The sequence below is a fragment of the Temnothorax longispinosus genome, chromosome 1 (genome assembly GCF_030848805.1).
Source record: "Temnothorax longispinosus isolate EJ_2023e chromosome 1, Tlon_JGU_v1, whole genome shotgun sequence".
Lineage (NCBI taxonomy): Eukaryota > Metazoa > Arthropoda > Insecta > Hymenoptera > Formicidae > Temnothorax > Temnothorax longispinosus.
The window spans coordinates 28,174,255-28,200,967 of NC_092358.1; the positions used below are offsets into that span (position 1 = coordinate 28,174,255).

The following is a 26,713-nucleotide window of genomic DNA, read 5'->3' on the forward strand; positions in this document are numbered from 1 at the left end:
GGCGGATGATTTTATGACTTGTATTTATGATTACTGCAGCTATCTAACAATAAATTGATTTTAAGTTTATCAAAATGAACATTTAAATGGAGTTAAAATAAATTTTAATCCGAAAATAAAACAAATTTGCATACGGCTCATATAGTTTTTACTGTTTTAAGTCGCGCGCTAGAATCGTCGGCTGCGCGAAAGTGTTAATATAATATCTAAATAAAAATAAAATAGCATTCGCTATATATGTTAAAGTAATAAAAAATATAAATTGCCTATTATTGTATAAAAAAACTAATATTATTGCAACGTTTTCTTAATTATAATGTTCTCTTTTCTACGTACGATGACTGTAAAATACATTGTACACGGAAAAAACGAATTTTTCTCAAGTATATCTATGTTGCACTATCAAAATAATTATGTAGAACTCAAACTGATTGCTAAAATGTCAAAATTTTTTACATTATTATTATACTTCAGCGACCTACTATAATTATTTTAGTGGTACGCAATATATTTTATATTACTTATTTGTCATAATATTAACTAGTCTATGATAATATAGTAAGATAATTATTATCAAAGATACATTATTATTGTAAAAAAAAAAACAATTTATTATCAGATTTTTTTAAATTTTATTTTAACATCTGTTGTTGCATTTTATCGCATTGCAATGTATATTGATGGTCGGAAAAACTTGGTCTTAAATTACTTTAGAATTTGCGTAATAATGAAATTTAAGAAATGTCAACCGAGAATTTAAGGATATTTCGTAACTCAACGTCGTAAAAAAGCATTTAACAAAACGAAGAATTCTTATGATAATGCATCGTACTCCGTTATGAACGAGAGTCTTCGCACCGGTAAACGAGACTCCCGCGCACGCAGACTATAATTTTTAGAGAAAGATCGCATAGAGTATAGAGAGTGGGGTCGCGCAGAGGGGGCAGGGTGAGTGAGAGCCAGGTAAAGGCCGTTGCACTCCTGGCTGGAAGAGTCCTGAGCCCTAGTATAGCGGTACCTTATGCCTTTCTCTTCTCTCCTTCTCCCCCTCTCTTCTCCTCCCCCCTCTCTCTCATCTCTCTTTACTATATTCTATTCTTTCTTTTATTTATATATATAGATGTATATGTATGTGTGTGTACGTGTCTCACGCCGCGACACACATATGCTCGTTCAATCGTAATATGATTGTGCACGCGTAAATTATAATATTGTCTATAGCCGCGTCGAATCGTATAGTACCGCTCCAAGGAATCGATCATGACGTGTCATCAATCGTATCTGGCACGAGCGCGCAACGGATTTTATCGATCAACAGACTGGTCCCGAGTGTAATGGCGCGTTGACGAGCAAGAAAACCGTGTACATCTGTCGCGACCAAAAGTGTCATTTCGCTCCACTTTGTCTTAAAATTAGATCGTCTCTTATCAATTTTTACAAATCTTGTTCGATAACGAAAAATTGAATACTGATGTTTCAATATTAATACTAGACGAGGTATTATACATATGTATATCTTTGAATAAGATTATACATTTTTATCTATTTAAGTTAAAAATCGTTTTATTACTTTGATAAATCTTTGTCTACTAAATATTGCAGATTTCTATACATATACATATATAAACCATAAATATAAACATAAACTATGTAATTTAGATAAATGCAATTGTAAGAAATTAGAGTTTTATATAACTTTCCATTAAACGTCTGCCCTGAAAGATCAAATCAATATTTTACAGAAAAATATGTTAACGAGGATAAAATACTGCATCTGTTTATACAGAATTAGAGAATATTGTTCATAATATATATAAAATATCAAAAATATATATAAAACATAATTGCGAATCATAAAAATAAGGATCAAATAAGAATCGTAACAGACAGTTTCTGCTACAACGTAACAGTCAACTCGATCTTCCGATTCAAGGAACAACAATAACGAATATACGCGACATTTATGAGAGAGAAGGAGACGAAAAAAATGCGACCCGCGCTGTTCACGGCTTATCGATTCCATCACGGAACTTTCCCGTCAGCCCCGTTTCTCCGTCCATAATTAACAGCTTTGCAACGTGCATCGTTGCTCTCGTCGCGTCTGACGATGAATGCATGCGTGCGTGTGCGTGCGCGTTGTGTAACAGTATTCCTTGCCACCTGTGAATCCGCATACCTGTGAAACGCAGGGCTATCGTCGCAGGTAGCTACATACCTGACGTATCTGATGTACGCAAGTGACCGTGCCTCATATACAGGGTGAGAAAAAGATATCAAAACCCCGAAATAGTTTAAATAATATTGATGATGCCAATATGAAAATCTTATAAAAATGTATGCTGCATAAATAATTTGTTATATGCATTACATTTTCTCCTTAATACTGCAAAACTTTTATCTGAAACTTTTTTCGTATCGATGATATGTATTATAAGAATCTCAACATTTTTCTCATTCTGTAATTATACATGTAATTAAAATGTCCATGAATTGGATTGCCACAAATTTTGGGAACATATTCTACTTAATATTTTTTCGTAAGGATAAAAGAATATTATACAATTGCAGATTAAAAAATTCATTTTCTCTAAATTATAACTATTTTTTTGTCTACTACAGAGTTTTGCAACAATGCTCACATATGATTAATCTTAAGGTGAATCTCTTTGTGCCGTCTTAAAAGCATGGTCAAAAACGGTTTCCTTCTACACTCTACACTAGTCTATACAGCGATATTTTGTTCATCCCTAAAGTGAAGAGAATATGCTCCTAAAGTTTGATGATCTATTTCAGGGACACCATATGTATATAGACGTTACATCCGCGCCCGATATTTAGCAGCGACGTCATATGGTAGCAGACACCTGCTACGTACGCATACAGAAACAGAACGCGTTTACACGCACGCGTGCAATGTGCGTGTTGTGTAGCGGCTCTCGAGCTACGAGCTACGAGTTTATCGAACGCCGACGAGTGTGGGAGCGCGTTGCCTCTCGGTGCGACGACTGCGACGGAGACTTTATTCCCGGAGATTTTTCTCCCGCGCCAGGTCGGGAGGAAGCGGCCTAAGGAAGCGGTCGTATTATTTTTCTTTCCACGATGCTCCTCGATATGCATGCTTACACGCGAAACGAGAGAAACGGAGAACGGGAGACAATGGCGGCAGAAAACGATGGGAATCACGCGTATGGGAAACATTCGTACGTTACTCGGTTTCGCGCGCTGTTCGAATTTCAGTGGATTCTCTTATGATTATCCTGTTAGAGAATAATCATAATCGCACGCACGAATGGAAAGTTGCAGGTTGTACGCGCCCGAGCGCGTTACTAGCATCGTTACGCGGGATATCACCAACAAGAAATTACGTGTACTGTTGTATTTAGCACAAGGAAACCATGCGTTATTGGTTTCCGAGTCGCGCAGTATTGAGCAACGTCCGTCCCGTCGTCGCGTCGTCAAGTCGTCGTTCTTTGAAATATCACGCTTTTATACCGCGTGCCGCGGTGTCCTATACTTGGGTAATGGATAATGAGTCGCGAGTGTCGCGACGACACGCCTCTCGCCGCTCGCGTAGAGCGAAGACGTGAGCGAGGAGAAACGTGTACGCTTATTTGATCATATGTTGATATATGAGCCACTATATCTTCATGTTTCCTCGCTTAAAGAAATCGTCATTGTATAAGTGGAGATTTGCAAGAGTTAACTTACAATATAATATTGTCACCGGCGCGGGCGCGGCAGAGTTCATACAAAAGAACCGCTTATTCATAAATAACCGCTTATTCATATGTGTATTATATGTGTTGATAAAAATAGCCAAATTAGACAACAAAACAAAATGTGACATCGAACAACCTGACATTTTTATATTGTCTTTTACATTCTCAAGATACAAGAAAATTGGAAAAATTAACTTTCCGTCTGTTTAAAGTTTCAATACAATAATAAGAATAATCAAGACGATCACACGGAAGCGAGCACCTTCCGGAATGGCGAATATACATGTTAATATATAATAATAAGTACAATAGAAGCGGTATCCGTGCGGGCGACAAATTGTTCTCGTTAATTAGAATGGAGGAAACATTATTGACTTGCGATTGCGTAAAGAGTAGATGGACTTTGGTGTAGTGGAAATTACGCGCGATTCTCAAGAATAACACCGCGTTGAAGTCGAAGGCCGAGACTATCTCCGGAGCTCCGGCAGCGCTGCTGCCGTAACTATTAGGCAAGAGAGAAACAGGTCGGCGAGAGGTACGTAGACGAGGAAAAGCAGTGCGCGTAACGCAGCTGTAAAAATGAGCTGCTGGAATTAATTGGCTCGATATATGGAGAGCCGTATGCGTTGAATTGGGTCAAACTCAAACTTTACTACTCCGTAAAACCGCGCGGCAAACGCGTTTTGATTACGCTAGGCTGATATGAATGAATGAAGGAAATGTTTCTGGCTCTTTGAACGTATTTAACACGCTCTACTTGCGACGCGAACCCATTGAAATCCTCTCGATGCTACGCCCGCGCCGTGGCCGTTGAAGAACAACGAAACTCGCGATAATTGTATATGGTATATTATACATATGCAATACATTCTCGATCTATCTTGGTACGTAGTTAACATTTCTTGACGTGTTTAAAACAAGAGAAGTAGGTATAAATTATATTCATAAATTGAGAAAAGTTGCCTCATCTTGTTAACCGATATAACTCGAGTAATGAGGCAAGCGCATGATGACATCATATATAATGGTTATTTTTGCGTAGTATCTTTAACGAGAAACATAAGTCATATTTGATAATCATCCGAAAATCTCAATAGATATATTTTGTCAAAAAATCAAAAATGCTTTTTTTATATATAAATTTAATCATAACGTTACATTATAATTCGCAAAAAAGAGAAATTATAAAAAGCGCTAGATGTTTTAATTAGAGCGCTAATGTCAATCAAAGCTAATTTAATTTCCCTTTTTCATTTATATTAACATTACACAACTATAATTTAGAAAGAAATAGTCAAAAATTATAATAAAAGCTCAATAAAAATTTAACTAGACATTATTTCTTCTTTCTTCCGATATAAACTTTGAAAATTTTTCAAAGAGATACAATTTAACCGTTAGTAGTAACAAAAATTGTAACAAAAGTACTGTCGTAATTGGGTTGCGATAAAATGCATATATACAATATATATATATATATATATATATATATACAACCGATCGAAGAGATAAGTCACACACGGCCGATCTTAATTAATAAAATTGACCAACGCTAACGCATTTTAAAAATTTGACGCTATGGTATTTTGTATTTTCCCTCGTTCAATGCTAATTTCAGAAATATTTGCAGAGTATTAGCAAGTTAAATGTGACACAGACAACGTCAGGGATCGACCGATCACGCCAAGATCGCGAGAAAAATTTAGTAGGTCACATAGCCACACAATGAGTCACGTGGGTGTGTGTGTGAGAGAGAAAGAAGCGGGTCTTAATTAATAAAACCAATCACGCACAGCGGGCAATGACTCACCGTCAGGATTGGTGAAGTATCCCCAGGTGGGAGTCGCGGTGGCCGCCGATTGTACGACCAAAGCCACGACGCTCAGGGCCAGAGCGCCGGCGGCACCCCGCGCCGCGACGGCACGCTTCTCGCTCCGCTGCGGATCGGTAGTCGTCGTGGCGACCGCCCTCACGCCCTGACGAGTGCTCGAAGAATTGGTTGCCATTCTTCATGCCGTTCGTATTCTTCGCGAACGTTCTCTCGGCTTTACATCAAATGTCGATGACGATCAATCGAATCTGCGACGAAAGTTCTCGACCAAGTTCTTGTCGCGGATGTGGATCGATCGGATCGATCATGCACGTTTACGTCTCGATGTCTTCGGTATTTTCATCAACAATATATGTACGATAACGTGATGAAATGCGATTTATGCGCGTAGAGATTCTGCGTAAACTAATGAGTAATTTGGAAATCGATTCTTAGCTCTCGAAGATATCAATTTATTACAGATGGTTTTAATTTCATCAATGTGCTGATATTATCGATATACTATATAACGTGATCAGAAATTAAGCACCCCGAGCATCGGGATGATTCAATATTCCCGGCGGGTACCAATTTTCCCACTTAATGCTCATCGTTATGTTCATTGTTGTTCACCGTTGAGGAATAAAATAGTTTTTTCTCTCTCTCTTTCGCCGAGTTCCGTTTTGTTTCAATCAATTTTCATTAAAAATTACAGACTAGAGTACGATATATGTATGTATATTTTGGATAAATGTTAGTAATCCAAATTTCGTTATATTGATATTATTGATAATCAATTTTGTCTTTACTTGTCTTTATCGGTTATTCCTTAAAAGACTGCTCGAACTGATACAAATTACAACTTTCGATCCCTCAATCGAAAAGCATGTTCTTGAAACTTTTCGTGGACCTATCTTCCAACGATTGACCGAAAACTCGGCGATTCTGACAACAATACCAACTGGTGTCAGGTAGCTTTTTTAATCCCGAAATCACAAGATGCGTTGTCGTTGTCGTCGTCGTCGTCGTCGTCGTCGTCGACAGGGTCGATAGTCGAATCTCGTGTCGTCCGCGTTGTCGCGTACGCACGCACGCAATCGATAAGCCGGTACCTCAGAACGACAAGGAACGGCAGAGGTGGTTATACCTGGCGGCGGTCGGGGGGAGAGGGGGGACTCGATGGCGAGCAAGGTGCGGACTGCGGCGGGGTGCAAGAGAATTGTGCGCGTATCGAGTTAAGCAAATTCCACCTTTCGTGTCATTGTTTCCTCGTGTCTTCCTCTTTATTTTCACACCAACATACACGTACTTCGCAAAACCTTGAATCAGATATCACAATAAATTTTTTTCATCAAAGTTTTTATGCTTTAATTTTTGTTTTAGCTATTCTTGGATTAGCTTTGTTTTCCTAGATTTATCATATATTTTCGAGTAAATATCGAGTATTTTAAGGAATGTGCCCAAAGGAATTTGTACCTGAAAGCACCTGATAAGCATATATTTATCTGTTCCTTTCTTTTCCCACTATTTCTCTGCGACAGGGACGAAGGTACATGTGTGTCTTTGTTATTCGCATATGTATTTCTTCTTCCCTCGAACACCCTTCACGAAAGCTATCGGTTTCCTTCGTACTCCGTGGACTCCGTGGACTCCGTGGACTCTGTGAAACCGGTTTTTGCGATGTGCAAAGCGGTGCTGCTAAAAATAAGATATCTTCTTTCTCTCTCTTTCTTTCTCTACTCTTCTCTGTCTTTGTTTCTCTTCTTCTCCCCTTTCTCTTCTTTTCTCTCTCTCTCTCTCTTCCTTTCTATCTTCTTCCGTTTGTCTCTCTTCCTCGATTTTTATTCTCTCCGTTCGCGTTCCGCTTCGAACGTTCCGGAGAAGGGGAACGAAGATACCGGAACGTTAAATCGATCTTTGGGCAACGATCGATTCCATCGATTATTGTCGTGTCATTAACGACGTTCCATTATAACATCACGAGCTTGGAAAATTACTTTCCACTCGCATCGTCTTCGACGCACGTTCTTTCTCGCGTACGTTTCTCGTTATCTTTCTTTCTCTTTTCCCCCTTATCTCTCCCTCTCTCTCTCTCTCTCTCTCCTTCTCTTTTTCTCGCTGTCTGTTGCGATACTCCTTTCCTCCAGGGTGCAACAAAAACGTCGCGCAACTTTCTCTCTACAACTCTACATCGTCTACGCCGTCGTTGAACGAGTACGGAAGTTGGGATCGTCGACGAGCCTGTCCACTCTGCTCGCCAGCTCGCCAGCTCGCCACGCCGCGCGCCGCTCCTGGAGGTCACGCGTTGTCCGTTAGGTTGGATTGGCTGGTAGCACGGGCCGCTTGATATTCATCGAGTCGACTATAGTGCCGCTATAGTTATCGATCGCTCGTGGATACGCTCGCTTCATTTTGTGCCACATCTCACAATCAGGCCTAAGGAGTTTCGCAACGTTCCGTACTCACGTTCGTTCGTTCGTTCGTCCGTTCGTCCGTTCGTCCGTTCGTTCACTCACATCAGACTCGTTTCTCTCTTCCTGCCCGCGCTGTTACACGCGTGTCTTCATCGAGCGGACAGCGCCGGCTCCGCGACCGCTCGATTTTCCCGCTCTTTCCCGCGTCAAAACCGCGACACTTGTGCGCGCACCCATTCGTATCGGCTCGATCACTTTCGCCCGTGTGTCACCGTGTCACCGTGTATATGGGTCACACGACTCGAGTCGTTGCCGCGCAGACGTCACAACGATGCATCGATGCACTCTTCTTTCCACGAAAGAGACTCCGTGACAAGACAAGACGAATATCACGTTGGAGGATTCTCCTGCGCGTATCCTGCGCGCGTGTTTCGCGAAGCGGCACTCGCGCGAGTCGCGAGCGCTCCGTTAGTCGACTCGGTACTCTGTACTCGGTACTCGGTATGGCGCGACGGCCGACCACGACCACGACCACATCCACGACCGCGGCGACGTATCCTCCACGTACCTGTCTGCTTGTCTGCCGCACCGCTGTGCGCGAGTAGTCATGCATAAAAAAAAGAAATCACGTACACGTATACATCCACACACACGTATCACGCACTCGCGGATCCTGCTCGCGCGAGAGCGACCTGGAGTGTGCGCAGGAAAAGGGAAAAGGTAGACCGCGGACCGCGAAACGCATACGTGAAAAGAAGCGTGCCGCGAAATATTTGTACTTGCGTATACTACCAATGCACGCGCGCGCGCGCACGCACGCACGCACGCACGTATCGTTCGTTCGTCGCTACGTATTATACGTACGCACGTACATACGTACGTACGCGAGCAATACGGAGCGTGCGTGCCGAACGGGCACGGCGCGCGGCGCGGTGATGCGCGCGCGAGACAGGAGGGAAGAGAGAAAGAGAGTGAGAGAGAGAGGACGCGCCGCGCACCGCGGAAACCAAACGCGGAGAGAGATAGAGAGAAAAGGATAATACGTGTACGCGAGCCTGCGCGCTGCGCGGCATACTGAGGCACGGAGCGACTGAGCGGACTGAGCTCCGAGCTCCGAGCTCCGATGCCTCCGATGCCTCCGACCGACGCCGCGCCGCGCCGAGTTGCCTGCCTGGAAAACGAACGCTCCGCTCCATCTTTCTCCGTCTTTTTCCCACGTATATTCCCAACACACTCTCTTTCTCCTCTTCTCGTCATACCGTAGCCATATACCATCCTGCTCGTTCCCTCCGTCTCTCGGCGCGTTCCACGCTGTACTCTTCACTCTCGTGGCACTACTATACACTATACTGTCTACACTATACCTTGCGATTGCATTTGCTTGCAATCGCATGCAATTGTATGCAATCGCGCATCGTCCCTTTCGCTATCGGCTATGCTGAACCGAGTTTAACCGAGGACAATGTGTAGAATGGACCTTTAAACAAAGCAGATGTGAGACTGATTGAAAATAGAAAGGAAATGCTAAATCTGCTTAATTAAATCATTTTGTTTACCTCATTTCGATGACCAAATGAAGCGAATCGAAATAAACGATGCTTATTATATCTGCGCGTACTTAGAATTATTACGTCAATTCGCAAATAACGTACATCTTTTGAGAAGCGTTTTGTTATTTTTTTTAACTAAATAAATATATACGTATATATCTATTAATATTTTGTACATTTCAATGTTATAGGTATTGCAATAATATCGATGAAATCTTAAGTATTATTGTTCACTTTTTAATCAAAATGATGTAATAGATATTATTAATGTAAAATATAAATAAATATAGAGAAACAGTCACATTTTAAATAAAATTATATTCTATGTGATTTATTTATAAAGTTATCTTTGTTTATTGAGCATTTGTGATGAAATCTGATAAAATCATACGTTATACGTTTAAGAGGAAATCCTGGTCTTGTGTCAGAAACCAGGATTCGCGATGCATTGCATTTTTTCGAAACATTGTTTACCAATTTATATCAATTATATGACTGATATATAAAGTCTTTTTTATTTTACATATATAATGCGCGCTCATACTTTCTAGCACGGATTTAGAAACCCCAGTCGAGAGAGAGAGATTGTTCTATGTAAAATAAATTATTTCCATCCTTTAAATTTCATCTTTCTTCCAATAGCTATTTAGCGTGTAATTTTATCTCCGTTAGCTTTTATTCGCCACCACAAAAATGATATTATTCAGCTAAACTGCTAAACGAATGCGTCTGAGAATAAAGTGGTAATCGCGGACAATTTGTCGAACATGCCTATTAGAATACAGCCGAAATTATTTCAAAACGTTTTGCAATCACGTTAATATTACAATGTGATGATATTTTTACAAAGATACGTCGCATTTCGTTTAATTAAAGTTGAAATTAACACTTTTGTCTTACGTGTTGTGGCGCGGGAAACCAGCACCGTTAAAATAGTTAAGTGGGCAATTATGTTTTACGGTATGTAATAAGCTGTCACTGACAACTTCCTGTCCGTGCAATCAGTGAAAATAGAGAAATCTAATGCCACATAAAAAAAATATCACAAACCAGCTACTTCGATGTGATGTGATATGTGCAACCCTTTAAATTCCATTTCCATTCAAATTTTATTATATTTCCTTATTTTCCTTCTTTTGTGTGCAAGAAATTTTTCGTTGCATCAATCGTACATAGTATTTCACGTATACCAGACTTTATAAAAATTGTCGAAAATTGGTTATATATAACTGTAAAAAGTTATTTATAATGTATAACTCGGATTTCTTCTGAGATAATGTGTGCTTATACAGATATACATATTTATTCATCGTGACAAAGTAGATCTCCCATCGTTATATGCATTGCGATAGTCATCGTCATCATGTTTCATGCGCGGCGAATTTAATCTCATTATCGCACGGGTATTCCTGCAGGACAATAACATGCGTGCAAAACGATGCGTCAAGCGTCGCGTATGGTGCAATATACCACCATATACCACTAGTACGAGTAGTACGACCGACATAAACCTACTTAAACTCTGAGGATTTCCGCTTTTGCCGAGTTATTCCGCTCTTAGATTTCTTTCGTCCTACTCATATTTCGAGTTACGAGTTAAGCTTAAAGCTTCGGCTTTACTACTCCGCCTCTAAGTCCATCAAGTCTATTACATGGATAGACCTTGGGAGTGTCCAACATCAAATCCTTGAATTGAAGTCGATATCACTTTTCGTAACTTTAGTACAATTTATTAATGTTTGAAAGGCGAAAAATGGTAATTTAATATAATATTATAGTATTATAGTGTGAATTCTTTAACTTTTACAATTAATCCATGTAACATAATCAATGTAACAGATTAATATATTTGTTTTAGAAATAAAAGATGAAAAAGAAACAAAATTATATTGATAAATACATATTTCGTGATTAATTAACAAACTTTACAAGAGAGAAGGCACGACAGTTGAATATCTTTCAGACAAGTATTTTACCATAGAATATATAAAATTTATTTTTATACAAATCAATTGTTATTTAATTTAATAATGTGATAGATGAAATAAGAAATTGTTTAATGCTTCGTTTACGTTGCAACTTTAGTGACCGTTGCTACCAAAATACAATCAAATAATAATATAATCCCCACTAGATGTGGCAGCAGGGCGTAAAAATGTAATCATCGTTACTACTTCGTGGCTTTATTAACACAAGGAAAGTCACCGTTTATCACAATCATTGTTCTCGATATCGTAGATATGTGGATCCTCAAGTTCTAGTATACGTTAGCCGATAGAATTCTCATCGAGGAAGTAATACAAAATTAACAGCGTACGTAACAGCAGAGCGTACTGGAACAATTAGCGTCAGTTGTGCGCAACTATCAAAGAATCAATAAGCATACATCTGTATCATAACATTAAATAAGCCTGTAATCATTTTATGGTTCTTAGAGACTATCGCGAAGCGCAAGTCGCTTCCATAATGTGCGTATTAATTAATAACTGCAGCCTGCAGAATTTTATTTATCACGTCATCGAAAGCGCGGTGAAATGTGAAGGTAATATGTCGTGTCCCGCTGAAATTATAGTTTCCGTGGTGCTCTCGGGGCAACAAACTTTGCGGCCTAATAGTTACATTAAGCGGGACACTTTATTCCGTGGCGCAATAAATTCTGAATATGGCAGCTCGGACGGAGTACCAACGGGGAAAAAAGCGCAAAACCGCAGAGGCGAATGGTCCAATGTCGCGCACCGTGATAAGTAAGAATAAATGCCGGTTACTGCATGGAGGATCGTAAAATTCGATGTGCCGCTTTTTATTCGACCATCACTGTGCGAACGTTATCCGGGCTCGTGAAATAGCTAATGTTGAAAAAGATTATCTCGCATGAAATAATTCTCCGTTCCACATCACGAAAACGTTATTGTTATAACTCTGTTATATAATAGTTCATGGCGTAAAAATTCTCTCTTTTTGATCAAATTCGCATCATAATGAGAAAAACCTATACCACAATCTGATGACACTTAATTGTCATCGCTATAGTGCGCACTGGAAGATTTATCTATAAAATTTCGTAATAAATTATATAACAAGTATTACTGCACGTATTAATTAATCTGATTTATAGCAAAATATGATTACTACATATAATATAATTATTATATAAGAACGTTTTTACTTCCGGTATTAGAAGCAAAATTAAAATGTTAATAATTATTAAAAATAATTTTATTAAAAAAAAATATATATATATATATGTACACTCTTTTTCTTTCGTGATATATTCCCGGAAGTAGCCGTGATAATTGATGTGCACTACCTACGATCATGTCAGGCGTGCTTTATCGATACGTTCATCATATAACAACGTCCGACGTATTTTCCAATAACCAGGATCAATGATTAACAATTCCGAGACGGAACATGCCAATGCAAATAACAGTCATATGTTATCTTTAAATTAGATTTTAGGCTATTATAAATCATTTAATTTATAATTGATTGTATTAAATAATAATTTAGACGAATTTAATTTCCAAGCAATGACGTAAGATTAATTTTTTGTAACTTTATCTATTTTATCAATATTATTAGATAGCTAGAGTTAGCTATAATTTGGCGAGCCTATTCATTATTGAAATTACTGCATTGTAGTATATGTAATATCTTGTTAGTATTTAAGGAAAAATTTAATTACGCTCTGATAAATATATAAGCCTAATATTAATATATGGGAAAAATAATTCCTTTTTTATCGTAAGAAATATCATGACTCAAACACATTTTTTACGTCGCATCTCGCATAATATCTGCTGCCACTGTGCGTTCTCATCTTCTCGACTGTATGACGGTAAATGACGTCAGGACGTAGGCAGAGAGACACGACGTGTTCGCTTGTAGCCTGCTCTCAAGGTTACGAGCCGCATGCTCGCATAATAATCTCACTTACGCAATGTCGTACCGAGACATCGGATATACCACGTAATATGCTCCGAAGACATTAACAGACTAGGTAAACCGGGCTGAGTAAACAGGACTGGAGCATATTATCGTAAAAATGTATTATGATATCGTGAAAAACATGTGATTCTCGATAAAAGACAAAATATTTTAAATCAGAATATTATTTCTTTTCTTAAAGCAAAAATATTTTCTCTACGTTTAATTTTTAAAAGAAGCTAACGTTTCAATGTAAATAAATCGTGAAATTATTGAACGACAAAAAGTTGTCTTTTTAACAGTGTCTAGTCAGAGAGAGAGAGAGAGAGAGAAGAGAGAGAGAGAGAGAGCGGAGAGAGGAGAGAGAGAGAGAGAGAGAGAGAGAGAGGAGGAGAGAGAAACACATTTACTGAATAAATTAATATATTTGCATTTAACCTAATTGATATTATGAGCTAGGTGAAGCTATAACACGCTGTTTTATGCATACTTTAGTAATATATGGTCACAAGAAAGAGTAACGATGCTAAATCGAAAGTATCATATTCAAAGTATCATAATCAAACATTGTAATACAAATTGACCTTCTCTTCGATCACTTTATCTTTATTCGTGACTTCATGTTTTTGTTTAACCGAAAAATATGAATCTATATGGCAACAGAGCCAAGTTCGTTGAACTATCTCGTGCAGAACGTGATCCACAAATTATGGTTCCTTCACCGATTGTGTCATCGAACTCTCCTCCTGATTACGTTCTTTCGTAGTCTTTCGTGCGTCCTCCTCTCCTTTCACTCGGCAGTAAACAGTACATATTTCGTAATCAGAGATCTCCAACCTTTTTTAACCTAAGACACCTTAGAATTGATTTTCTCGGGACTCTTCTGAATGAATAAATGTAATAATCGAGATAAAATAATTACTTGGAAATATTAATCCAACTAATTATGTGATTTATGATATATAATAATTTATGATATATTAAGACAAAAATCATATATATATAATATAAGGTGAAAAATAAAATCTCTTTGAAAATCAGAATATTAAATATCGCTCCGTTATGATGCATATCGTATATGTACATTATAGGATCATAGAAGTGTTAAATATAATACACCTAAATTGCGACACACATATCGTCCTAGAAAAACAAATTGACTTAGGTGAATCTAATAGAGCAAACGTGCGTGATGAAAAGCTTGGCCTATTAATTATAAGAATTCATCATTTGCTATTACATCACTGACATACATACGAATCACCTCTCATTACCGTCAATTACTGAAAATGTTTATAATTTACTTGGAGAGTCTTATCGTTTTTTTTTTGTCATTATGTGCCAATTAAAGTGGAGTTAACTTGTTTTACTAACTTAATAAAACAGAACTATATACATATAATGAGCTTAAAATACTAAGTCTTCTATTAAAAATTGAAAGAAAAAAAAGGAAATATATATATATAGAGAGAATATTAACACCCACGTAGCAGCATGAATTTTTATAAATTCTGCATTATGTTTGGTGTGTGTGCGCACACACAAAAATTTTACTTAATAATCTTAACAACATTAAAACAAATTAATATGAAAGAAATATTCTATTATTAGATCTATAAACATGACATTAATTTTATGTATACAATTGTTCAATTATTAAATTTCTAAAACAGTAGAATTTGTCTCTAAACATAAATGTTTTATTTCTTATAAACTAGCATTTTAGATCAGCAAATCGTTCTTATCAATTCAATTTTTTTTACCTGCTCTCAAATATAATTTCGAAAAATATACGTATTTTCAATCTTTCCAAAACAACTGAACAATGAATGAAAAGGCGCGGCACAAATGATAAAATATTCTAAGAATGTATATATCCGGGATACCCACTGCATTACTACCAAGAGATTATTTACGATATAGAGTCGACTCGGACCGAGGACGTGGGTCATCTAGGTTCTATGGGGTTAACTCGTTTAACCTTCTCTCCTCTTCCTCCCGCGCAAAACCGAGGTCGAGATCGAGATCGAGATCGATGTAGTCTTAGAAACATGTACTTCAATTAGAAGAATTTAATTACGATAGAGTGTCATTCTCAGCACGCCTTATCGATCGTTTGTTAAGTTAAAACAACATTGAATATGGAAAATATGATGGAAAAATAAACCGTGAAACAAAGTGGGAATGACAAACGATATCAATACGTTATTAACTCTAATATAATTAATGGGATTACGAAAAGATTAATGATATTATGTTTTACTATGTAGTTGTGTTGCACTAAAATCTATTAACTCGAATCATAGTATTTTCCTAACAATTCATATTGGAAATATAAAGCAAAGAAATAAATAATGTCATTTGTTTTAATGTAGGAATCTCGTGTTTCCGTTTCCGAGTTTTATAAATCGTTGATAGAATTTGCACAAATCCAAATCAACTTTAAAGACGCATGCAGTTAACAACAGCTTCAATCTTCATTTAATTTCATGCAGATTCATTTCGTAATCTAATCTGAAACTTGAATAACAGGAGGCCTGTTTGTTTTATAGCTGAACTTCTTTTGCACAATTCATCTTTTCTCTTTTTCTTTTCAACGTGAAGAAGTTCAGCTAACACGAACAGGCCTTTTGACACTTGAAAACGTTCGAAAGAAACTGACATTGAATCAAACTTTCTAAAGAAGAGAAGCTTTTAAAAGTCTTTGGATTTGTGTGAAAGACTATTCCTATTGTTAAAAATTTGTTGTTTTTTTTTGTTGCAAAAAAATGGAAATAAATAAAATTAAAATGAAATATTTTCATTAATAATAGAATAATTGCATCTGTAATTAATCAAACAATTTTATATGATATAATATATTGTTTCTTAGATAAATTTACATAAATCATAAGTAAGGAGGGTTACATGCTTATAATTTATCAGGTAATTCTTTGCCGCAAGAAAATCGCGTTGCGAGTTAAATCATACGTCACGATCCAGTTACTTGACCCTACAGGTCTCTGGCATGATGTTGCCTCCTCGGCCTGGCAAGAAAGAGATCATCGTGACTTTGAAAGTTCTCAATTACCTCTCTGCAGGTGCAAAATGCAAAAACTATATCTTTTTGTTCATATTTTTTATTTACTTATTTCATAGTCGGCTTTTTCAACAAATTTATAATTTTTATTAACAATCAAAGTATGAACAATTTAAAATTGGACTTTTAAAATCTCAACAGTTTTAAGACATTAGAGTTTTCAACGTTAATTGTTTTGCACGTAACTCGAGAGAAAAAACGTTAATTTGTATTACGCTTACCAGCTTGAGGATGAGATATATTGAAAAAGTCACACGCTTCGAAATAAAAATAAATTGGAAATTAAATTATCAATGATACAGGGGTGATGACAATAAAAGAGAGAATTACACACATTTTTTTTCTCCGCGTGTACATATATAATATATATATATTATATTTCCATGATATATCGGTACGTGTACATCCACCTTGAAATACAATGCATAAACATATATTATTATAGTATTTCCTTTATAATCATACATGTAGGTAATACGTTTAAAGTTTAAGATGCGGTATGAGAAAAATGTGAATTGCACATCATTCATATATCTATAGGTACGTACCATCAAGGTACGCTATTAGATAAATCGCCGCCGTTTTAGATACATATACATATATTAATTATCAATCTTTGCTCATGGCTATACAATAATTCCATTTCTCTCGATCACTATATCCGTATCCGTATTTGGTTGCAAAAAATCTGTCGTTACACCAATTTTAATTAGCCTATCGATTATTCGCAATCATCCTCGACAGAATAACTTTGTAATAAGTTAAGAAAGACCGACGATCTGATTGGCGAAAGTGGCCGGAGAGATATCTCCAATCAGAAGGTAGTAATTCCCACAATTTATCGGGCATCTTTTCGCTAATGTTTTCCAATTTTTTATCCTGTCCAGGAGGACTGTGAAATCCCGAAAACACGCGAGAATTGATTCTAACTCATTGCCAGTTTGATTCGAAAGAGTCACATTTCGTGTAATAGATATATCATCGAGATTTTCCATGTTTTTTTATTGTTAACGAAAATAAAACTATAAATCTTCTGTAATTTAATTTTCGAAGGTCCGATAGAGTCGCTGAAAGAAGTAACTAATTATATTTGAAACATTCATTAATATATAAAATATAACGTATTGACTTCCACATACAATTTTTGACATATAATACTTTGATTTAAAAAGTGAATGGAAAATTTTCAAGAAAGATTGTCGTGAAATAAATGTAATTTTCCATTTTACTGCATTTATATATATACATATTTTAAGTAGAAGTCCGAATTTATTGTAGAATATTGGAAATAAAGAAATTCGTGTTTAAGAAAGAAAACTTATTGTACTTTGCATTTACTTAGCAATTTTATTGAACACTGTTTAAAATTTATTTTGCTAAGCAGGACTTGAAATAATAGTTACAATATATCTTTATTCCTTGCACGCTTTATCCAGAAGTTCCGATGAACGATCAATTAATGTGAGTCAAGGTCCTCTGAATGTCTGCAGGGTGCATTCGCCGTAGTGTATTCGCCATTTCTGGCTCCAATTCGACGACAACCTTCATTGATGAAGTTGAAACGGCAGAAAATCCAAGGAGGGGTTTAGGGTATCGAAGGGTATCGAAGAAAAATAAAAAAATAAAATATATTTTTCAGATGAAAATAAACATACTGGATAAAAAACGCCACTCTGTTTTAGTTTAATAACGCTTGCAAAAATTTTGTGATGTGCACATATGCGCACGTACGTAGATGTAATTTTTGATAAGAATCTCGATAAGAATCGATTGCACTAAAGTTGACCATTGCGAATTAATTATTTTTTTCTTTTTGCATTACCTACATTATAACCAGAGTTACGATCTAGAAAGAAACAGGGGATCGTTAAAGCACATCGATTAGTCAACGCAGTTGATCCCGAGCATTGAATATCGCGAAAGAGGTAGTCATGAAAAGTTGTATTGAGAGACTGGACTTATGGATATCGTAGAAGAATGTAAACAGTTTCCGAGAGCGTATAACATTTTGCAAGCTATTGCCAATCATGATATCACAAGCATGATGTCAAAAGAATCACTCATTTCTTTCTCTCTTTCTCTTTCTGTCTCTCGCTCTCTATTAAAAAGATCTAAGAAACGCACGAAAAAAAAAGATGTCAACGCGTATCATTGAGGCCTTTGTTTTAATCAAAAAGATAAATCGCAAGACTTGAAGAAATATTAAAGTCGTCCCCACGGGACCAGATACATCGAGTAGGTTAAATTGTACGGGAGGAACGAAGAACGTCCGAATGTGCTCGAGGGGGGAATACAGTCAGGGATATAGTCCGTCGTTGGAAGTCAGTACAGTCTTTCAAAGAAGTGAGATGATTGCGAGAGAAGGGGAAGGGGAGAGAGAGGGGAAGGGCGAAGAGGGAGGATAGTAAAAAGAAAAAGAAGAAAAAAACGTATAGGAAATAAGACGCATAAGTATAGGAAGATTTAGGGCAAAAGGAGAGAGAGGGAGGATATCGTTTAGCCCCACTTTTGAAAGAGACCCATCCGTTGACATTGGCAATTAGAACCCCAGAGATTGCAGCGGCAGCTAGAGCTGTTGCAGCAGTCCTTCCGTCGGTGATAACAATCGCCGCCACGCCTTATGCAAGCCCGCCTAAACAAGTTTATCGACGAGGTACGTCTACTCGAGATTAGGGAAATCGAGAGAACGCTTTTTCACAACATTGAAACATCAAGACGAAAGGAAGGGGCTAAAAAGATCGCAATATCGATTCGGGGTAGAGGAGACCGGGGCTAAATGGCCCATATTTCAGAATTTCCAAGTTATAACTTCTCAGACAATTAATTGCTATGATTGCCAGTACAAATCTGACAGAGGCAACCTTCCTCCTGTATGCTAATGCCCGTCGTGATCCTGTTAATCGTATATTTTGTTTTGTAATAACTAAAATACAAACATGCAGCAACGTGATCATCTTGCCCTGATTTAAGGCCGGGATTAAGTTGCCCAGTAGCGTAGGGTAACAAATATGTATGTAATATATATCTGATACTTGATACAAGTCTTATCATCTTTTTCGTTACCTTCATATTTGCGGCATCAAATTTACGTATACATTTTTAACGAATCATACGACTAGTACAGAAAAGGTTTAATTAGTGGTAAAGAGAATGTTATGACACTTCCACTGCGTTTTCTTCAAATATGTCCGGCTATCAACTCGTGTTAGAACTATGACAGACTGTACTAACTGTGTATCTGACTGCCACGGCGCTAGCTTTAATTATGGGTCAACCTTATCCTGATCGTTCATATGCTCTATTTCAGTCGTTTTATAAACGAAAATTGCATTTATTACCCGAAACGATATATAATACAAGATATATTGCAAGAAACTTTATTACCAGCTAGTAACACGTCGCTTAACTTTTGTTCACTCACGATGAAGAATATTAATACAAAATTTTGAGAGACTCGAAAATTTACTTTGCTACTACTAAATCAGTTTTTCTTTTTTTTTAACTGTAATATTATTTCGATTAATGAAACTCAGGGGAAAGTATCTATATTCTAAAAGAATTATTTCGTAATTTTGTATCCACTGTTCCTCTGAAGATAAGTACTGAAAAAAAGCACATGAGCAACATACTCCTGGAACCATTTAGCCCCGGTCTCTCCTATGTCTCACGCATCCATGCACGCATATACGCGTATACGTATCAATAAACGGATTATATGTGATTGCTAAAAGAATAACTTTTTCTTAGAATTGCAAAAATAAAAGATTTTTTGAAACCTGTGTCTTAAATGTTTTAATTTATAACGCGTGCACGTATGCGTGTACATATGCATAATATACATATATAATAAGGTGCTACGCACACTCACACACATGCACACGCACTCGCCCACGCACACACCCATATACATGCATACATACATATATACATCAACAATAAATTTTAACAACAATGTGTTATTAGAAAAGAAATATTCCTAATTTTTTCGGCATCCATAAAATGTATACAATTTCTTCAACATCAGTCAAAAAGAATACGGGAAGAGGGAAAAGATATTTTAGAGATCTTGGGAGAAATGTCGAGAGAGGAAGATCGTATAGGAAAATGAAACCGGAACTGACTAGTAAGATAATCTACTCACTTTTGTGCAACTCGTATCAGATTTTCCAAAGCGTTGTCCGTATAATCCGAGGTATCGCCACCTTGAAGATCATCTGCATCTTCTGCAAACGTAAAATAAATGATTCGTTTTAATATAATCTACAATATATTTTAATAGATTAGTTGTATTTTAAATTAAGAGAAATAGAATTAATTATATAATTTTATCATATCAGTACGTATTATCTCATGGATTAATATTACCAAAAGATATAAGTATTCTTCGCAAGTAGAGAAAACAAGACTTGTATCACGTATCAATAATCATATACAAGCATAGATCAAGGACGCATACGACTCACAATCCGAAGACTTAAAGAACACATCTCAGTGGAGAGATGGGGAGAAAGTAAAACCAGAAAAGTATTCTATATATCGTATATCGTTCTATATATTTTATAAGGCAATATCAACGAAGACATTCAGCAAATTCGATCTTGATACATTTCTTTGACTCGATACGCGACTACTAGAGCAAATATTTCCGTCTTTTGACAAAAATAAATTTTATCAAACAGAATATTCGCCAGAAATATTAAACAAAATTGTAAACAGATTTTATAAATCGAAACAAGCAGAAAGTACTAAACTGTACATAGCCATCTTATATTTAAAAAAAAATTAACGCAAATTTATTTACAAATTTAGAAGACATTTCACCCAGCAGTAGATATGTTGAAAAATATGTAATTGAGAAAAGATACAACTTTTTATATCCTTTATATATTATGTATAACTTACACACTTTTAATAAAACTCACAAAATTTCATTAAAATATTTAACATTTAACTAATTGCAAAATATAACATATATCACAAGTAAAAAGTTATAGGTACTTGAAATTTTCATCGATCCGTTTTCATTATCGCACATCTTTGTTTTTGCTATGGCGCAACCTTGCATAAAGGAAAATTATAGTAGTCCATTAAGATTATTACGGCAAATCTCATTATGTGTTTCTAAAACTCTTACACAAGGAAATCCTTCCTGCGGCGTGAAGGTAAAAGGGCACGTTATATTAAAGCAAATAGAACGAAATATGGTTCCTTTTCTTTCTGGAAAACGTATATTATTTCCGTTGTTTGCAGATTAAATAAAGCGAAATATTCGTATTATTTAATCACTGCATATGTGATGCAATCCCAACTTAATATTTTATTCACTAAAAAAAAGATTTAAAAATTATATAGATAATAAAAAACAAGAAAGACCAAAAATAAAGAGAAATTATATATATATATAAAAAACAAATTTAAATTTAAATATATATAATATTTATTCTTGTTTTTTATAAATATTAATTTATTTTTGCAGCATTTGTCCCTCGCAATTTTTATCTCTGCAATAATATTTTTTAGGAATGCCTCAAATATTATTTATTTTCTATGACATATTTTAAATTCGCGACTCAATAAAATTGAGAATGCAATGGAATGATTAAATTATGGTTACACATTATTAAATCGCACAATTTCTGCACGGCAACAGAAAAAGATGGAAGAAGTTAAACGAAAAATTATAAATAATTATTTACAAAATTAGACATTATAATTATAAGATAATTTGGATGAGAGTGTTTCTACCAAATCTACGGAAAACGAATTAATGACGATCCATTATTTTTCTTTCTCCATTTTCTCCTTTTCTCTTTCGTCAATTACGGCAACTCCTAAGCTTAAATTACTGATCTAAGAACCACACCCTTATTTGACTTTCTCCTTTCCTTTTCTCGACGTTATTCTATTTTATTTCAACCATCTTTATGTGAATGCTCCGAGAAAGCTAACGTTTCAATGTAAATCGCGAAATTATTGAACGACGAAAAGTTGTCTTTTTAACAGTGTCTAGTCGGAGAGAGAGAGAGAGAGAGAGAGAGAGAGAGAGAGAGAGAGAGAGAGAGAGAGAGAGAGAAAATAAATAAATAGAATAGAATAGTAGAATAAATTCCATTTCATTGTTCGTAAAGCAAGATCGTATCTTTATTATCGAAAAGAAACATATATCTTGTATAATTTACCTCGTGGAACACGATAATCCAGTCATTATACCATACACCATTACGGCATCCATATCTGTTGATCTTGATACATAAAATGCGTGAAGCTCAAGATTTGGAATAATATCACTATGTTTGATTTCAGTATGAAATTGATAAGTTAACGCAAAACAATTTATTAAATAAACTATTAGATAATTTATTAAAATAAACGAGAATGTGGCTGATGTAACAAATAAAAAAACGAAGGAATAACTTAGCGTTAGCGATTACCTAAGTCCTAACGAGATATCGAGAAATCGATGAACAATTGCAACGTCTTCAAAGGAAGCCCCGATAATCAATCAAACGCAGACGTAATTAAATCTCTGAAACCAATATCCCACCGGAAACAGATTACGGTTTCATTAGCACTGGCAATTGTTACATAGTCATCAAGATTTTTCCATATTTGAAATGATTTATTCTGCTGATTGCAATTATCACGATAGAAATCGGTGCAGTCATCGTAAAAATTGTTGAAAAAATAAAAGCTTGATCAAAGCCATGAACATGTTAAATATAGATCTATAATCAACTTAAATCATTTTCAATGCACTGAACTATTAGAGGCTAACTCTTTAAAAATAAGTATCATAGATTTATATATCCATACGTGTGTGTTCACACACAAATTTGATTTTCTTTTTAAAATTCAGCTTATAAAATAAATTTCCTAAAATGACTAAACGAAATAATATTAATATCAAACCAAAAGTAAATTTACCTGTTTTATTTCTAAATTCCACGTTACCACTATATCAATGCAGCAATTTACAATATTTTCGGATGATAATTATAAGCGAATGTAATTTCGATTATGCAAATATTTTTCATTATACACGTATTGTACATCACACATGGTTTTATAAATGAGATTTTAAGTGGAAACCGTTTACTTAAATTTAGCAACTTTAACGCACGCCAAAATTCAATCGGTGCGCGTCCGACCACGCATAAACCTATTCCACTAGCACTATCTGCACGCGCGATCCGATGACCATTGACACTTGGTATGATTATACGAATTCAGCCAGTTCTCAAGTCAAGCTCTTCTATAAAAATATTTCCGTTTGCTTCATTCTTGTCTTAAGTTTTTTTTTTTATATGACTTAATAAATTTACAAACATATTTAAAGAAAATATTTGTGTAAACTGTATTTAGCTACGTGCGCGATCTTTAATATTAATATGATATTAACTATTATAAATTTGTACGGTAATAAACGCAAGATTTTCAGTAAATTATAGGATCGTAAAGAAAGCGAGTATTATCCGTCGATATTATAAGTTTCAACGAGTTTTAATATATTGTAAAGCTGGCGAGCAAAGTATTCTATTACAGTTTGCAAGTTTTAATACTTATTGTCAAAGTCTCTTTGATTAATTCCGAAACGTTAAATAAATTAAAATCCAATCAAAAAGTTTGTAATGTTGAAACAACTTTTAAGAAGTTTATGTATTTTCGAAAAACTATCGATAACTCTCTCTCTGTTCGATATAATTCAAAAAGGTTAATTTCAAAAAAGAGATCCAAACAAGGTAAACCTGGTAAACCCCTATCAACTCGGTTTAACGAGATTTTCCAGCAGTCTCAGTTCTAGCAAAACAGAGATTTATTTCAATACAACTTTCTGTATGAGACACATTCACATTTTAACTAGAAAACTTTATTTGCGCACATAATATTTATGTTATAATTTTAGTGTCAAAATTTATATTTAAGCAGAATAATTGACATGTAAATATATTTCCAAATATTTTATAGATTTTTGTAAAGAACATAATTAATGTGTAACATAGCAATTTGTGCACGGAAAGAAAGGATTAGCTTTTGTTTCGGAGTACACAGTTTTGTTTTGCAGGATAGAGCAACTCCGTATACGGAAACTGATACGTTCTTGTAGAAAGAACCGAGAATGGAGGAGGCCGGGCCTTATAAATGAAAGGGAGTGATCGGTGAAACTTTTAATGCAAAAGTCTTTATTTAATAATATAATCGAGTTGGGCGATGTCGAGAAAGGGACGCGAATAAGGGAACGAAAACGCACGGAAATCTTGATTCCGGTCTCTCGCTGCTGCACAGCGCGAGGGCGGAGATCTTCGAGAAGAGTCCGGCTCGGACTCTGAAATCGTCGGATATCTTGCCGCGAAACGGAAGTGCAGCGACCGGATTGCGATACAAGAAGGAGAGTCCTCGGCTGGAAGCGCAAGGAGATCAGACACGAACACTCCCGATGATTTTATTTTCTAGAAGTTTCGAGCAATCTCGACGCGTGCTCTGATTTTTGATACGTGTATTTGGAAAGCGCTCCGAATGCTGACTGGGCCGTCGGTATGCGTGAGCTCGAACACCGGATTCTCGTATTCGCGCCGATCATTCTGTTTTCCGTCAAGTTCCACGCGTGATCCTTGCATGATCCTCGCGGTGCCGAGCGCGGGGACTCTCCGAGTCTTTCACTTTATCTTAACTCTAAATAATATATAATGATAACGCTTAACATTCATCCCGGAACAGCTTTAATTGTAAAATAGGGATAAATAGTAGCAAACTTTAACAAAAGTTTTGCTACTATTGCTAAATTATAACTCTTGCTGCAAAAAATTTTAGTTATCCCTAAATTTGCTATATAGTAGCTAATTCTTTTTTTCCGTGCGTCAACTAAAGTATCTGTGATAATTAATACTTAATTGACGCACGGAAAAAATATATTGTAAAAATTTGTTTGGCCTCAATGTATATATTTATTCTCGGCAATTATACGACATTATTTTTATTGCACGATAGACAATGGCAACGGTATTAAAAAAATAAAAGAGGATTTCTATCAAAAACATATTCATACAAAAAAAATTAATGTCACGCTTAGCCTGGGGCTAAAAAATCTTAATGGTCGCAAAAAATACTAAAAGGGTAATCCTCTTTTGTAATTATAAAGATATTCAAAAACTTTTTCCCTCAGCTGGTTACATCAAAGTCAACAGTAAACAGAAAATTAATTTAATTTAAAAAAATGTTCGATATTTTGGTTTTAAAATAATAATATATCTCTTTTTACTTTCTTCATGTAAACCACGCGATGCAAATACCAATTGCGCTATCTAAACGGAGATTAAATTAATTATCTGCATCATAATTGATGCTCATAAATGTATAAATTATTAGTCACTCTCGCGCACGTGGAAATTATATAATTCGAATCTATATATGAGCGACAGTGACCTAAACAAATGCAAATATTCAAAGCCATCGTAAATATATCCGAGAGATGTCTTAAATTTTTGCAACGTTTTCTCCATCCAACATGCTCCAGCAGATGTTTACCGAGCTTTCATGTTATGTTCCAGCTCTTTATTAACGCGCAAAACAGGATCAGACTATGACTCACCAGCATCGTCGAAGTAAGGATTGGCGAAGCTCCTATCGGCCAGGACGACTAACAGAAGAGACAACCATAGCAAACAAGACCTCATGCCTCACGACCTGCGCCCGCTCGGCTCACAGTTTGCGTTCACGAAAAATTCGGTAGAGATGAAACGCAAAGTCTCTCTCCCTCTGTGCCGCAGCTCCCGCTCGTCCTTCGTTCGGGAAGGAATCTCACCCTCGGGCTCACCACCGAGTACTGGGGTGCGAGTGAGGGTTCCACCGCGATCATGGCGCTTATATAGACGCGGGAGGCGTGGCGATGCGCCCCCACGAGGATATGTAGAAGCGGAGCTTGGACTTCTGGATCGGACCAGGCGCGCTCAAATGCGCGCCGTTTGATTGTGTACGGTGCGGAAACATCCCCTTCGAGCGGATAGAGGAATACGATCATTTTCGGCTACCGCTTGCTCGCACTTTTGTCTCGACAAACTCATACTCTCATTGTTAGATAGAAGCAACTGGTTGCGCGAAGCAACTAGTAGATTTTAGACTCTCTCTTCTCCTCTCCTTCCCTCCTTCTCTCTCTCTCTCGCTCTCTCTGTTTTTCTCTGTATTCTTTGATTTTGATTTCGACCTCCGAATCTTTAAAA

General features: G+C 36.3%; 2 protein-coding genes and 1 long non-coding RNA gene across 5 annotated transcripts in view; 1 reads left to right on the plus strand and 2 right to left on the minus strand.

Moving 5' to 3' along the window:
* The window catches only part of LOC139823120 (uncharacterized), a 32,846-nt gene extending 23,605 nt beyond the window's left edge, over positions 1-9,241 (minus strand). The window contains exons 1-2 of one of the 2 annotated variants that reach the window (XM_071795448.1): positions 8,987-9,103; positions 5,530-8,534 (exon numbers count right to left, since the gene is read on the minus strand). In XM_071795448.1, the coding sequence (XP_071651549.1) occupies positions 5,530-5,725 (196 nt within the window). In that variant the 5' untranslated portion in view covers positions 5,726-8,534; positions 8,987-9,103. Of the gene's footprint in view, positions 1-5,529 lie in introns of both variants that reach the window. The other variant, XM_071795437.1, reaches the window with a different exon arrangement.
* The window catches only part of LOC139823166 (uncharacterized), a 38,505-nt gene extending 12,322 nt beyond the window's left edge, over positions 1-26,183 (plus strand). Inside the window, exon 3 of the long non-coding RNA XR_011734719.1 lies at positions 26,045-26,183. This is a non-coding gene — a long non-coding RNA (uncharacterized lncRNA). The remainder of the gene's footprint in view (positions 1-26,044) is intronic.
* On the minus strand, positions 16,852-26,228 carry LOC139823140 (U8-agatoxin-Ao1a). 2 transcript variants are annotated; one of them, XM_071795500.1, is made up of 3 exons: positions 26,086-26,228; positions 20,641-20,722; positions 16,852-19,131 (listed from the first exon to the last, which is right to left on the minus strand). In XM_071795500.1, the coding sequence occupies exons 1-3, from the start codon at positions 26,168-26,170 to the stop codon at positions 18,996-18,998; spliced, it is 303 nt and encodes a 100-aa protein (XP_071651601.1). In that variant the 5' UTR covers positions 26,171-26,228; the 3' UTR covers positions 16,852-18,995. The 2 variants fall into 2 exon arrangements, with proteins under 2 accessions (XP_071651601.1, XP_071651594.1); XM_071795493.1 differs by having other exon boundaries at positions 16,852-19,158.
* Between the last annotated feature and the right edge of the window lie 485 nt (positions 26,229-26,713).

Coding starts and splice junctions, on each gene's coding strand:
- LOC139823140 (XM_071795493.1), bottom strand. CDS start 26,170: ATGAGGTCTTGTTTGCTATGGTTGTCTCTTCTGTTAGTCGTCCTGGCC. Junction 20,723..26,085: donor TCCTTACTTCGACGATGCTG/GTGAGTCATAGT, acceptor TTACGTTTGCAG/AAGATGCAGATGATCTTCAA. Junction 19,159..20,640: donor CTGATACGAGTTGCACAAAA/GTGAGTAGATTA, acceptor AATCTCGAGTAG/ACGTACCTCGTCGATAAACT.